Source organism: Phycodurus eques, chromosome 7, assembly GCF_024500275.1.
Source record: "Phycodurus eques isolate BA_2022a chromosome 7, UOR_Pequ_1.1, whole genome shotgun sequence".
Taxonomy (NCBI): Eukaryota; Metazoa; Chordata; class Actinopteri; order Syngnathiformes; family Syngnathidae; genus Phycodurus; species Phycodurus eques.
The window spans coordinates 28,481,208-28,496,508 of record NC_084531.1 but is presented as its reverse complement, the minus strand read 5'-3'; the positions used below and the strand labels follow the sequence as shown (position 1 = coordinate 28,496,508).

The 15,301-nt window shown below is 42.0% G+C and overlaps 2 protein-coding genes across 5 annotated transcripts in view; one reads left to right on the top strand and one right to left on the bottom strand.

Moving 5' to 3' along the window:
• LOC133405443 (neurobeachin-like) overlaps positions 1-15,301 on the top strand; it is a 132,172-nt gene that overhangs the window by 33,205 nt on the left and 83,666 nt on the right. The window contains exons 8-9 of the mRNA XM_061682373.1: positions 2,043-2,167; positions 11,152-11,301. Of these exons, the coding sequence (XP_061538357.1) occupies positions 2,043-2,167; positions 11,152-11,301 (275 nt within the window). The remainder of the gene's footprint in view (positions 1-2,042; positions 2,168-11,151; positions 11,302-15,301) is intronic.
• The window catches only part of mab21l1 (mab-21-like 1), a 36,006-nt gene that overhangs the window by 13,441 nt on the left and 7,264 nt on the right, over positions 1-15,301 (bottom strand). The window contains exons 2-3 of one of the 4 annotated variants that reach the window (XR_009768949.1): positions 12,838-12,913; positions 2,314-2,750 (exon numbers count right to left, since the gene is read on the bottom strand). The gene's annotated coding sequence lies outside the window, so the exon portion shown is untranslated. Of the gene's footprint in view, positions 1-2,313; positions 2,751-12,168; positions 12,914-12,993; positions 13,046-15,301 lie in introns of those variants that run through there. The other 3 variants (XR_009768950.1, XM_061682379.1, XM_061682380.1) reach the window with 3 other exon arrangements.

The following is a 15,301-nucleotide window of genomic DNA, read 5'->3' as shown; positions in this document are numbered from 1 at the left end:
GTGTTCTGTTTAGTTTTACAGTCAACTTTAACTAGAAGCATTGTTAACTATCTTCCAAACTGCTGCTTGCTGTCAAGTTTGCTGTCGCGCTCCTAACACAAATTTTTGCTCGCAACTCCAGACAAAAAAAAAAAAACTAAAATTGGCTTAGCGGTGGCTCACATCTTGAAGAACTCAAAAGTCATGTCACTCGTAAGTAAGGCGGTACTGCAGCGTAAACAAAATCCCAGCCGTTTGACCGCGCTGCCTTGCCCGGTTGTCACGTAGGCATAAATATGGGAATAACACACCTCTTTCCTGCCCAGAAACCGTAAATGAAGGCTGAAAAATGAAAAAGAAAAAAAAAAAATCTCCAGCCGGAGCGTGAAAACAAGCAGCACTTCATCACCTATTGCCGGTCACGGTGCTTAATGGGCTGCATTAGGGGCGAGCAATAAAGCGATCCCGGGACCTCGCTAATGTCGCAATCATCATTTACAAAAAGATGGTTACCGCATACTGGAATTATTTCCATCCCTCCCCCCACCCCCGCCACCCTCTCTGGCTTTTAACAACACTAATTCGTCGTTATTAATAATGAATAAAAAAGCAATTTTCAGTGGGCTTGCTCGAGGGCTCTGGGAATCATTACGATGAATATTTTAGCACATTATTTTAATCTCCGGCACACATATGCGGGGGACGTAGGGGAAGGTTGGGGGGGGCTTGCTTTTATGGGCTCATGCCCCGAGGCCCCCCCTCATTAGAGCCCACGTTGTCCGTGTCGAGATGCCTACCTTTGATTTACAAGACTTGTTAAAAAAAGAAAACACTGTTTTAAAAAAAAAAAAAAAAAAAAAAAAAAAAAAAAAAACGAGGCAAGCCGCGCCATTTCTTCTTGTAATTTGATGCTGTATCTGTCAATGGAGCTGTGTGTGATTTATGGGCGCGGCGCTTGCTGCTGCTCATGTTGCTCCCTGCTGTTCTCCGTCCATTCTTTTCTTAGGAGAACTACAGTAACATTTCTGCTATTACGACTACTTACAGGATGTTCACTGGCCAGGCTGCTAATACGCCTTTTTCAGTGCACGGTCACTTGGTTGCTCGCCGTGACTGTACTTGCTGGTTTTAAAGAAAATTTCTCAGAGTTAGTATTAAGTAGTAGGTTTGGTGATGCCGATATTTTTTACATTCTATTTTCGGCAACAACAAAAAAAAGTCTCCTATTTTTTTATTTATTTTACTGATTTGCATATTTGTCATTAAATATTTTCCCTAATATATATATTTTTTATATTATCTCCTTCCCTAATATATTTTTTTTAATATTATGGTTTGCTATGTTCTTACTATATTTTTGTAGTTATAGTCAGATTTCCCCTGAGTTGTGTATTTTTATATATAAAAAGAAGATTTGGGAAATTATCATCCTCTTTTTCTCATTTTTTTTCATCTAATATTCTTTTATTTTGTTTGTATTTTTCTAGGGTTATTTTTTGTACTTTGTTTTATTTCCTAATATTTTTTAAATTCTTCTAATATATATATATTTTCTTTCCTTGACAATTTTGGTTTGGAATATATATTTTCTGAATGTCTTCCTTATTTTTGTATTTTTGGTTATATTTTTGTATTTTTCTAAATGTTAATTTTTATGTCTAACTAGAATATTTCTTTGTAATTCTTGGGGTATTTTTTATGTTTCCTTTCTCATCATCAAGAATTGAATACCCTGAGTCTCGTTGGATAAAATTGTTTTCCCTACTTTGGCCAACAGCCACAAGATGAAAAGTCAATGCCTTTAGTCAATGCCTCTTGGATAAAAATAGATATTCTCACTGTGACCAATAAATGAAGGCCCGCAGTCTCCTCTTGGATAAAATGTCTTCTTAAAGCTTCTTACTGTGACCAAAAGCAAAATATAAGGATGTCAGGTTTGGAAGCCCCGATTCTCCTTCCGTTTGTTAACTCGTCTTATTCCGTTGTCACAAGATGCCCGCCCGGCACTGTTTTGAAGGCAACATGCAGTGAAACAGCGTCGATGACGTTCTTTCCTTCCGCAGGCCGCCTCACGACTTCTGGCGTCTGGACTACTGGGAGGACGACTTGCGGCGGAGACGGCGATTCGTCAGGAACCCGCTGGGCTCAACGCACTTGGACGTGTCGTGCAGAACCCTGCAGGAGTACGGTGAGCTCACACCCACATTTCCTCTTCAACTTGGAAAGCGCCAGCGGAGACGTTGATCACTGTTGGACGTGCAGTACTTATAGTGCAATTCTACATCTTGGTTTATTGGAGGGCTTTGTATAGGTTGCATATTTACGAGTCCTGACAATTGAACATGACACGTGTGTTTTATTGGTGTTTTCATACCCATCAAAAAAATAAAAATAAAAATAGTCTCCTTTTTTATCCTCCCCACTTCACCTTTGAGTTTTACGCAAAAGCAATTCTATGAAACACCCCTTCTGGCCTGCTGATTAAATCGCAAATGCAAGATGAGCATATTGATTATTTAGCTAATAACGTGAACCCTTCCGCTTTTAGCTGGAAAGTAGTGAGCGATCATTTTTTTCAATGACTTCCAGTAGCTCGTTCACCTTGTAGAGCAGTCACAGTTCTTGCGAGGGCCTAATGACTTTTTACACTGTGCTTTTACAATTCCCAAATACACCCGCCAGGATGCGGCTGTTTCACACTTTTCTCCGATGGATGGTTTCCACATGCGACGTAGACATTTACCGTTGCAATTGTCTGCATCAGTCGTTTCCTAAAGAGAAGACAAACTGTTGATGTTATGCTTTTCTAAAATGAAATGAAAACCATTTTTAAAAGCGCTCTTATATGTTGATATGAGTTACCGTTGCACTTGAATGCATTATTTGTTACTTAAAAAGAAAACAAAATATTGATCTCGGTCGTTTCCTAAAAAGAAAACATTTTGACTTTGAAAACGGTCATTTTTGGCCTCGCGTTACACCCAAAGCATTTTATCTCGTAATCCCCCTCATGTCAATTCCGAGAGTCCAGTCTGGTTCAGACTCTCTTGACCTCAAAGTTCGAGACTAACGCTGAGCTCGTGAGGAGCGTTGGACGAGTTCAGGAAGTCATCCGGTGGCTTTGGGCTCCAAACGTGAACACATGGCAGCTGCAGGTGGTCCGTACAAGCAATCATCGTGCCGTCTGCTCTTCATTTTGTGTGTGTGTGTCTGTGTGTGTGTGTGTGTGTGTGTGTGTGTGTGAGGGGGGAGTTCAATCTGATTCACCGACTAATTTGGTGGGCTCTCTATGATGTGTTGACGTCTGTCAGGCAAAGAAAGCTCTTGTGTCATCCGCCAAGGACAATTTCGCCTGCCAGTAAATTCACATGATTGCCGACTAAGCAACTATTAAAAACAGAGCTTTGACCTCCACCAAGGCTTAAACATTTGTCACCTGCATAATAATCTGCCTTCAATCTAGGATCCTAATCGTTAAAAGGAGGTAAGGTTTCGTCCAGATTCAGATTCAGATTTTACAGCTCTTTTCACCATGGTGAAAAGAGATTGCTCAAGCAATCTTCGATGGCACCGCTAGTCGGCAAACCCTTCTATAAGAGCGATGGAGAAAACGAGGTTAATAGAAGAAGGATGATTGTTAGCTTTCTTCTCTCCGTGGCCGTGTCTATCGCAGTGACATGCGTGGAAAGGTCTCAAGGACCCAAGTGCAAAAGTGAACCGTAAGGCTGCCATTTTGGTTGAAAGCAAATATTTTGGACAGATTCCAGGACTCAAACTTTGACAAACTCCTACGTATTTGCCCAAATGAGCCCCAATCAGAAGCAGTAAATTGTCAAACTTTTTATTTCTTTGTTTTTTTTGCCTACAACTTGTAATGCTGGCAGAGCATGGCATCAAATTTGCTGCTACCTTTCAAGGATTCACCATGGGAACGTGGGTGCGAGGGCCCGATCGTCAGCTTGAATTCTTTCTTGCGTTCAGTTCACATCATAGGCATGACAGTCACTCGGCAGAATATTCTTTGTAGCGCTGAAGGTATTTTGTTGTAAAGTTGCAGAGGTTCAGAGGTGAGCGTGCCATCTCCTGACACGCACACTCGATTACATCCAGACTTGACAGGCCCTCTGTAGAACATTTTAGTGGGCTGCAGCTGGCACGGGCAACCAGAACAAAGCGGCGCGTTTGAGGCCCCCGAGAGTCGTTATTAAAGCGCTCCAATCTGGGACTAATGGAGAAACGGTAGGTTGTCCAAAAAGAATGCAGACTTTTCTGGTTTGACAGCGGGGTATGACAAGGCGCTCTTCATCCGCCATCTTTTGCCATTTAAAGACGGGCAGACGTGCGGCGGCGGCGGCGCTCGCAGCATGTGTCACTCTTCCCCCGCTCGCGTGAAGGAATGAAAGTGATCTGGACAGATTGTTTTTCTTTTTGTTTCCCCTCACAAAGCACACCCGAGTGAGTGAGTGGCCTGTGTCTGTTTTGACGCAGTCTCACCATCGCCTTTTGTTGTCTGCCGAACATTAAGCGCTCACCACCTCGCTGTATTTATTTGTTGTGTGCACTCAAAGGAGTTATTTCGAGATAGTGGATAAGCTTTGTGCCGTCTTGAAAGCTGCCAGTGAGCACTTTGTTCGACGTGCATATCAGAGTGTGACCATTTTTAGGGGATAATCTGGAGCTTTGTGTGGAATGACACAACGAGAATTTAGTAGGAAATTTCACAAAACGGTATGTTGCCCTGTGATTGGCTGGTGACTCGTGCAGGGTGTACCCCTAATCTCGTCTAAATCAGCTCGCACTCGTTCCAGCTCACCTTCAACCCTAATGAGGACAAGCACGACAGAAAATGGATGGACCCCTTAAATACATGCATTGTCACAGGATATACATACTGTACATGTATAAAGTGTTGAATTTTCAGGTATGTTGAAGCAATTCTTTTCTTGACATAATAATAAAAAAATGATTCCAAGGAGACACCTGTGTTGAAAAATGCCTTTTTAGCGTCACTGCGCTAGCGTAACCTTTGTCATCACTTTTTGCCACTGCGTGCGCACGCATGTGAGTGTGATTCGGTGGACACTCCGTCTCATTGTCTATTAGCCACATTGGCAGCTTAGCCAGCACATTTTGTGTCGCCGCCGCTCCGCCTGAAATGAGCTGCCCTGTCGCACCCGACGGCCCGCTGTTGGGAGTATATTGTCGGCTGATTGGAAGCGGGCAAGCATGAAATGGAAGTCACGTTAATATTGATCCAAGTGTTTAACGGGGTGTTTTACCTCCGGGTGTCCTTGCTGTCTGTAATCAGGTGAGAAGCTTCTTCTTCTCCTCTCTTGGCGCTGATTGCTAGGGACGGACATATTGTTCTCTCCGGCACGGTCCTCGCCAAAGTGATACTAAACTTACCTCGGTTCCATTTACACTGATGGTCCAACTTCCCAATTCCAACATATCATGGGAAATTTACTTTTTTTTTAATATTATGTATACAAATAGCTCTCTACGATGACTGGCTAACCATCCAGTGTGAAATTACACTATCAATAAAATATTTTGTATGTTGCCCATGAGTGAATCCTCTCCGCCCATCAAATGGGATTCGAATCTGGGTCATTGTGTTTGTTTGACTGTTTTTCCTGTGTTCAATAAACAGCTGGAAAGTGCATCAGCGATTGTGGCTGTCCATTCACACATGTGAGGGCAGTACAGTAAGTATACTGTAAAAAGCCATCAAAAATGTTTGCTATAAATTGCAGGTTCCCGGGATATGGCAGGCATTTCCACGGCAGACAGATCTAAAGCTACGATATAGCAGGGGAACACTGTATGTTGTTTTGTAATCGTAATGGGAATTGTATTATTTAGCATATTTACTTATGAGTCACGTTCCAGCCCTGGAAATCGCAAGGACACATATACGAGCATGTGAGTGTTATGCCACCCTTAGGTTTGATTGATTGTTTTGATCACGCGAATGTGGGATTGTTATGCCACACTTTGCGAGTGATTATTTTTATGACGCGAGTGTAGGATTGTTATGCCACCCATAACTTTGAGTGATTGTTTTGACGATATGCACGTGGGATTGTTATGCCACCCTTTGCGAGTGATCGTTTTGACGATGCGAGCGTAGGATTGTTATGCAGCCCATAACTTTGAGAGTGATTGTTTTGATGATGCAAGCGTGGGATTGTTATGCCACCCTTAACTTTGAGATTGATTGTTTTCACGACACGAGCGTAGTATTGTTATGTCACCTATCACTTTGAGATTTATTGTTTTGATAACGCGAGCGTGGGATTGTTATGCCACCCTTAACTTTGAGAGTGATTATTTTAATGATGCGAGCGTGAGATTGCCATGCCACCCATAAATTTGAGAATGATCGCTTTGTTGACACAAGCGTGGGATTGGTATCCCACCGATAACTTTGAGGGATTGTTCTGACGACGCAAGTGTTAGATTGTATCCCTAAATTTGCCAGACCTAGCCTTGACATGCCATGCAGAGCCAACAACAGGGGCGCTATTGTTATGGTGTGATTCCGATCTGATGATATCCAATTTAATGCATTTTTCATTTCCAAATTGTGCCACAAATATAGAATTTTGTCTCTTGAAATCCAGTCTTTGTCCTTTTACGTGTAGATTTGAACATGTGATTACAGTCTGCTTATTCGTGATTTGGCATTCGCAAATTTGCAGTTTTTTTGGGGGCAGCCTGTCCTGTTATTTGCTGAAAAAGTCACTTATGTTTTTGTGCTTAGGCCAAAGCCATGTCTAATATAAAAATATTGTTTTGGTGGCATCTTGTTGCCAAGCTACTATGTCTGAGGAGCTGAGCTTCATTTACTCAGCCTTTACTCGGCCTTTTCTAAAATGGTGTTCTCGGCATCTCATAGCATCTATAGTCAATTACAAACATTTTACTGTTCTCATTACTCACAGATTTTTGCCATTTGCGGCAGGGCTCGAATAACGGGGGTTCACTTTACTCGCATGAGCTCAGTTGGGATTGATGGTCATGCGTGAGCAATATCAGCCACTCGTGTTTAACTTCGGATGAGGACTGTTTGTAACCTCTGACAGACACGACGCAGCGCATCCCGGGATATTAAATTAAGATATCCACGAGAGGAAGTGCTGTGTAAACTCCCCCCTAAATCAACATTATGATGTTTACTGTCGCGGTCCCAGAACTGCTCAAAACTGATGCGTTTGCATCACAGGAAGTGCGAGCTTGTTATTTTTAATCCCTTGGCTGGGTTAAAAACAGATATTGGGAAGACATGAGGTGGTATCGCACAGTCTCAGGAGCCTTTGCGGAACGCTCATACGTTCGCTCTCTGTGTAATGTATGGGTGCGTGGGAGGGCAGGGATGGAAACCGAAGCAATGTATTTGATATTTAAGTCAGTCTATGTAGCGCACATTCCATAAAATGTCAAAATGGTTGCGCAAATCAGTGGAGTTACTTACAGAGATCTGACAGCATGAGACATAAAACAGAATAATTCCTGTGCAAGCTCCAAAAACTTAAAGCGCCTTTTGAGTTCCCTTTGAGGTCACCGTGCATGGTGTGTGTGTGTGTGTGTGTGTGTATACAGTAACTGTGTGTAACGTTCCCCAACATCTCGCTTACATGCCCGGCAGCACAGGAAATGAAAGAATATAAACTTGAGAGAACGATATTTTTAAAGCCTTTTAAGTCTGATCTGTTCCATACTTATGAGTGAGAGACCCCTGAACACTGTGTTGTTGAAATCACTGGCCTCTATGGGAGCTGAAATGTCAATGCTATTGTCCGCATTGAAAATGAGCTATTCTCTCCCCTCTCAAACGCTGTGGGCGTGTCTGCTGAATGCGCCGAAACCACACACCGCTCAACTGTCACTGACTACAACGACCTGGAAAAATGGATGTGCCTTCGTCGAGCATCTTTCTTATGCCTACACATACAGGTTTGAGCTGGAAAAATATGAACACTTAAAGCCTCTGGTAGCTGAAACATATCCCACTGGCTCATCGTTGGGTTTGTCACGCCGCCACAACGAGGCACTCTAAAGCAGCCACGCCAGCCTGAAGTCCCGGTCTGCATGCCGGTTGTAATTCCGGAAAGTTTTTCCCCCTCCTCACTCTTCGGCCTTTCTCTGGGTAACGTTTGTACACTCATTGCCGACAACGAGGCCCTCTGAAGTGGCCAGACTGGGACTATTTAGAGGGAAGATGCGTTTATGGGGTGTAGGCATAGCTAGCCAGCTAATTGCATGTTGCAATTGCGCCGGTTAACCACTGGTGCGAACGAAGTTTCTCAAGTTGTTGCATTGTGTGTTAGTGGGGAGCCTGAGCACACCCCCCCCCAAAAAAAAAAAAAACATCAGTAAAACTGAAATGGTGAAACATAGTTTAATGCTATATGTCTAAAATACGATATAGTTCTCGGTCTTTGCACATTTTCAGCAATTATCTTCAAACATGCAAATTCTATAACTGCATCAAGCACATAAAAGGGCATTCTGGAATGTCCGAAAATTTGGTTTCAGCCGCAAGTCATGGACCTTGAAAACAGAATAATGACCCTGAACACAAAGCTAAACAAAACATCCAAGAGTGGCTTTGCTTCATCCGGAACAGGGTGTCCTGCATATGTGCAGCGAACAGTGAAGTCCGATTGTGTTTGTTTCATGTGCCACATACACGTTCCGGCTGTTTTACGAATTCTGATTACATCGTAACGGAAATCCGTCGAAAACCAAGGACTCCCTATAACTAATGCTAATGCTAATATAAAATGCTATTTTTCAAGCTTGATGATCATAAAATGTTTACTTCTCCTCCCTAATGTCATTCATTTCTCAAAATGACTGAACTTTTAACTTTGACAACCGCTTGCTGCAGCAATTAATTTCTTTCCCTTCTTTGAACCGCCCGCTAAATTTTCCGTGAGAAATTGAAAATTGCATTGCGGTTGAAGCTGCCGTGCACAGCGGCGGACGCGTGTGATTTTTGCAGGCTTGTAGGAATTAGCCGGGTTTATTTAGTCTAGTCAGGCCTCCTGCTCAAATGTGCCAATCCAAACATCAGCACGTCTGCTCATCAGCCTTTCAGCGTGATACTTTACAAAATTACACGTTCCTCTTTGATCTCCAGCTGATGGTAGGCGCTGGCATCTAACTCATGGGATTTTTTTTTTGTTCCCCTGTGATGTCAAAAGTGCATCTTTTCTGATGAGAGCGCTCCAGATATAAGGCAGAGCAGGAAGCTGGCTTTTTTTGTGTGTGTTTTATTGTCTTTTGTTCAATGTGACCTGTGCAAGACAAGGTGCATGTAAGAAGTGGGCTGAAAGCTGGGGGGTTACACATACTGACAATCTGGACAGATTTGAGCATTTTCGCTCCTTTGCGATCAAATTTAGCAAATTTTGAAAGACTACCCTGATTGATTTTCCTGTGGTGTGAGGTACAGGCACACCAATAATTTGGACAAATCTGAGCATTTTGTTCTCCCTTGTACAATCAAAGTCAGCAGAGGCCCAATTTGCGGTTGTCTCTGAAGATTATCCTGATCGATTTTCCTTTGGTGTGGTGTTCTCACACACTGATAATCGAGCCAAATTTGAGCATTTTCCCCTCCTTTGCGATCAAAGTCATTAAAGGCCAGATTCTCTGATGTTTCTGAAAAGATTATCTTTGTGGTGTGGAGTACACACATCCCAATAATCGGGTCAGATTTTTGCATTTTCCCCTTTCCAATTAAAGTTGGCGAAGGCCGTATTATGGAACATTTCCGAAAGATTATCCTTATGGATTTTCCTGTGCTGTAGGATGTGTTAAGAGTAATTTTATTTTTCCACGATCTCCTCGGAAAACGTAAATGTTAAACCCGTTCAATATTGATCCTTGTGCCGTGTGCGAGGCCAAGATTCAGTTGGGCAAAGCCGTGGTTTTGATGTAAAACGGAACGATAGCCAATAAGGAAGCTCGCTGAACCTGGCTGACACAAAAAAGAGGAGAAACTGGTTGTGTTGAATGTTTCTATAATGTGTCATTCTCCACGATACAAATTACAAAGGGAAGCGTTTCCAACAGCAATGTTGTTGCCGTCTAAGCTAAGAGTTAGTGTACACAACACACCACATATTTTTTGTTTTCACTTGGTCAGCTGCCACCCACAAGTATCCTGGTGCATATTGTTTACAAACATTATGAGAGGGTGTGCAAGACCAAAAAGATTTATTTTTCTTCCTCTTCATGTGTAGGGTCTCCCTTATTAAGAATCAGTTACAATGTAAAGAAAAAAAAAAAAAAAAAAAAAAAAAAAAAAAAATTTGCTCCATGTGTCATCCTATCTTGGACAAATTCAAAGACGGAGCAGTCTGCCATTCATGGGGGATGGGATGTTTTGAGCCGATAAGTACGTTGCAAAAATAAACCGCTCCTTTTGTTTTCTCCGGATATGTGAAGACGCAGTCTCCGTTGAGCTGCAGGCAGATGCATCATGAAGTCCCGGCGCAACCTAATTGCGCTGTCTGTTCACTCTCTCCTCTTGTCACGTCTCCAAAAGCGCCGAGCCAAGTCGCTAATCGAAGGCGAGCCGTTGGTCTTTCAAGAACGTAAACGTTGCGTTTCATTGTTGACCTTGTCGGGGAATAAAAGCAAATGTACCTGTGATGTTCAAATGCGTTCAGTCGGGAAATCCGCGCCCGCCTTTGTATGCTATGGCGCGTCGCGTCATCCTGCGTTTTACATCTAAAATGCTAAGAAACTCTTAGTGTAGTTTATGTTCTCCATGAACAGCGCAGAGTGTCTTTTTGTATGCGTTGTCTGGGCTCCTCGCACATGAAGCAAATGCGGGCCAACTTAACAGTTTCACGCTCGCAATGCTTTAAGTAATTATTAGCGGCAGTATCAATGTGTTCTCACAAGAATTTCGCAGTACAAAATTGTACAAAAACAACAATGAATAACATTTGAACTATTTTAATGTTACTCAGCCAATTTAAAATGATAAATTAATAAACAAACCACAAATATTATTGACATGCTGTGCATATATATTTCTAACTCCTATACGTTTACTGTCGCTAAGTGAGCTGAGCCACTGTTGCCAAAATGAGCTGAAAGGTTAACACTGTGAACTTCCCTTTATTTATTATGAAAAGGTCTTTTTTACAGTAACAGAAGAGGACGAGCTGGTCAAGTTGAAGACTTTGGTCTTCCCCGGCCAAAGTGTTCCGAGCCAGAGCCCCGAAACGGAGCTGATCCTAGAGGGAGACGACGACTCCGTCGGCCTGCTGCAGGAAAAGGAAGTGGACAACCTGGGTGGTAAGTTGACTTTGTAATCTGACCCCTCTCGTTTATTGTATTGTTGTTTTTTTTATTTGCGTTAGCTTACAAAAATAAATGCTATGGGTTTGATGGTTTATTGGAGAATTTACTGCTAGCGGGTTGCAGTCATTCCGTTTTAAATGTTGACAACTGTGTTCCTGTTAACACAAAAGAAAAGCTGATTTATGTTTCGCATTTTTTTTCTTCCCTTACTGTACCCAATGTGAACCGAATCTCGACCTTAAAACCAAGATACACGCCCAAACGTGATTTATGGCATACTGTTGCACCTCTAATAACCATCGGTCAGTCCACACTCTCCTTTTGAAACCTAATCCCCAACACATCCTCTCATAGTCTGCGGCAACCGACCAAACATCCCGTATTATGTGCATTTTCACTATAAGTCCCCCGTGGGTGGCTTTACGAGGCACCGCCGCAGCTTTACAAGGGGACGAGTTAGCCAGAGTTTAGCTTTAAGTGGCCATCCAAAACGTCGCACTGTGAAGTCGACGGAGAAGCCAAGCAGCACTTAAAACCTCATGTGAGAGTTTAGTGGCTTCTCGCGGCGACTCCCGAGTGAGACGAGCGTGAGCAACCTCGCCTCCATCCGTCAACATTTTTTCGTTTTCTTTTTGATGTTGACGAGAGAAAACAACACATTTCTTAGCCGAGTAGCTCTGCCTCAATTCAAAGCCTCCATTGTGCTTGCCAATGAGAGAATGCATTTCATCTCCATCCTTTGTAATTACACTTTGAGATGCTTTCAAGTCAACACAAAAGTATTGTAATGCACTTTTAATTCATTTTGACGGCCAGCTAGGCCCTATCTCCCCATTTTCCAGTACCACACCGTGGAACCTCAGTTTTCCTGATTAATCTGTTTTAAAAGTTGAACTAAAACCAAACTGTATGAAAACTGAAGCAATATTTCCCATTGGAAATAATGTAAATCCCATTAATCCGTTTCGGACACCCCAAAATATTTGGGGAAAAAAACTACATTTCATAGAGACTAACTACAGTTGTACATACAGAAAACAGTGTGAAATAAATACAACTGACTCATGAATGTTTTTCATACACATTTACTGTGACTATGACTTTGACTCGTTAAAAGTTCACAAATGCACATTCCGACTTTCATACAACTTGGGTCACTACCGTCTGAACGGAACTCTGTTGAAAACCAGGGACTCTCTGTACTACAAATATTTAGAAATGGTATATATTTTGAAGTGGACATATTATGGAAAATGTACTTTGTTATTGTTTGTATAGAAATAGTCAGGTGTTTAGCGTATGAAAACAAACAACCAAGTAAATCTGCCTATTTCCCCAAAATGTGTCTGTAAGCAAGCCGTTTCAATTTTTTTTTTTTCGTTACATGTGTGACATACAAGGATCTGCTCCGCTAATAGGCAAGTGTAAATGGGCGGCTTGGTGATGAAGTGCTGCCTCCACGAGTGAAAATACGATTCGTGTTTTTACTCTCGTTACAAGGTCGGCGTACTCTTTGCGGATCGTACTCACTTTTTTAGGACGTGTGCCTCAACTTGTCGCCAACCCCTAATCGTCATGGTAACAAAGGCCATCCTCGGCATTGGTCCTGCAGTAGAGGAGGCAGGGTGAGCAGTGGCTTATTTGCATGAGACAGGGTAGCCCCCTCAAAACAGTCTGCAAGTCTCTAATAAGATGCACTAAACAGGGCTGGACATGTCACCGCCGTGAGGGTATGGCTCTAGAAATGACAAAAATAAATGCACATGCTAACATTAGCGTACCCTGTTGCATTACCTCAGGCTCCGCAGTGTCCACGTTGCTGCAGCACTCCATTTCCTTGCCTCTCGGAGGGTATGTGTTCCCACACTTTGGACTGTCGCACGTCGAGAAGTAAATGTAAGAGGCCCTCGCTGTTCCTGCCGTTTGTGGTGAGCAGCGCTATGTTGTGTTCAAGTGCGGCACGGAAAACAGACCGCCAAGTGGAGCTCAACTTGATCGTCCTCCTTAAGAAGTTCGACGTCGACAGGAAACCATCAGTAGCTTTTAATAACTTAGCTTCCTTGGCTCCTTCTGACAAACTCATTCAATGTGGCACGTATTTTCCAGTATTCTGATACTATTAAAGAAAACTGACCGTCGCCAAAGTCAGCAATGTTTATTTATACTACAGTGTGTATTGAGTAGACCCTTTGAAAACTAACCTTATTATCCATTTTTAAGGGCTTTTGATGACAATTAGAATAATCTAAAGTTTGCCCTTGCAACACGTTCATCGATGTGCAGTCATTTTTTTCAACATGAAATGAATTTGAGAGAAAAAAAAACAAACACATTTTTGGATGTCACTTTCACGAATCTCTTTTGCAATTAACTCATTCAGTGTCGGCCATTTTCAAAGCAGAGTTCTTCGTATAGCACGTCGTTTTAGAGCATTTGGACTGATCTTTCAAAACCAACTGAATATTTTGTTCTGCGACAGTATAAAGTACCGAACCTATCAAAACAAAGAGTAGGCGCTCTTCTTTCAACAGAAACTTTTTGCATTTAGCTTTTTTTGTCGTCTTTAATAATCATCAGTAGAACAGGAGTTTCTGACCAAAAAGCCGAGAAAACTAGCTTATAGAGAAAAGAAACACGTCAGGCAGAACAGTGACTTTGACGCTTATAGTTGGACGCAACAAAAACAAGACTAAGAAAACGGAAAATAATGATTTGTTTACAGATCTACAACTCGGAAATTGTTGCATTGTTGTAATTGTTTATCTTAAGGTGTTATTACTTCTTCATTTTGATTTGGATTTGTGTTCAGCACTTACTTTCAGCTGCGGTTGTATTTAAAGTACTTTATAAATAAATTTGAGTTGAGTTGAGTACTTGACGAATAATCCGTCGGTGGCAGTAAGCGGTTGGATTTCAGTCGACAAATATAAAGGTCCGTGGCAGCGAATGAGTTATAGAATGATCCATATTTGGCGGGGGTCATTTGTAGTACAGCACGCCATAGAAAATAGTCATTTGAAGAGATTCTGAGCTTTACTTCTTTATGTTGCGGACTGTATAACGTATATCAATGCATGTAAAACATTTTACACCAAGTACCACCATCATGACCAACAATAAAATACAGTAGTAGGCACAAGTGTTTATCAAAGAGAGGAGTTTATATTCAGAAAAAGTATATCGAATATTTTTTACAAGCCACTGTAATATCATGCACAGTTTGAACATTTAACACTGTGTTTAAATATAAATGAAAAAAGGTACTTGGATAAATATTTAAATATTTTGCACGTAAAATAAATTGCACCAAAATGTTTAGAAAAACGAACAGTTGTTAAAGATTAAATGCAAAGTTAAAGTCAACTGGACAGTACTTATGCATTGATTCTTTACACCGTACCACATTGTGAGAATCACTTCTGTATGTGAAGAAAAGACTTCCTGACAAACTCCAAAATCTTTTCGAAAGTCTTCCTCAAAGAGTGCAAGCTGTTATAACGCTACAATTTTCTTCCTGTATGCGTAACGGGCACACATCCCAATACTTTTGTCCACGTCATGTATTTTTCTTTATTTTTTTTTATGTTAAGTGACACAAGATGCGGGAATGCGCCCAGTACGGCCACAAACAGAGTCGTCTGGGCAAAGCAGTCGCCAGAAAGTGGGCCAGCGCTGAGTGCCAGTACAATCTCATCGACGCTCTCCCACTGAGAGGGTGACCGAGAGGCCAGACTCTTTCCCGCGAACCTCGCAAGTCAGGAAACCAGAATGAAAAAGAGAGAGGAAAAAAAAAAAAAAAACATTGTCTCATAAAAGAGAGCTACTTAACCAGAATGACATTTGCATGCTGTAAGATTCTGTCGCTAAGCCCACAAGGCCAAAAGGAAGGACGACTGTAACAGTAATGCGTCACGGCATATCGTAGCTTATTTCGTGTACGTGGGTGCCCCTCTTGGCTTTTAATAGCGCTGGAATGACATCAGAGTGAATTAAA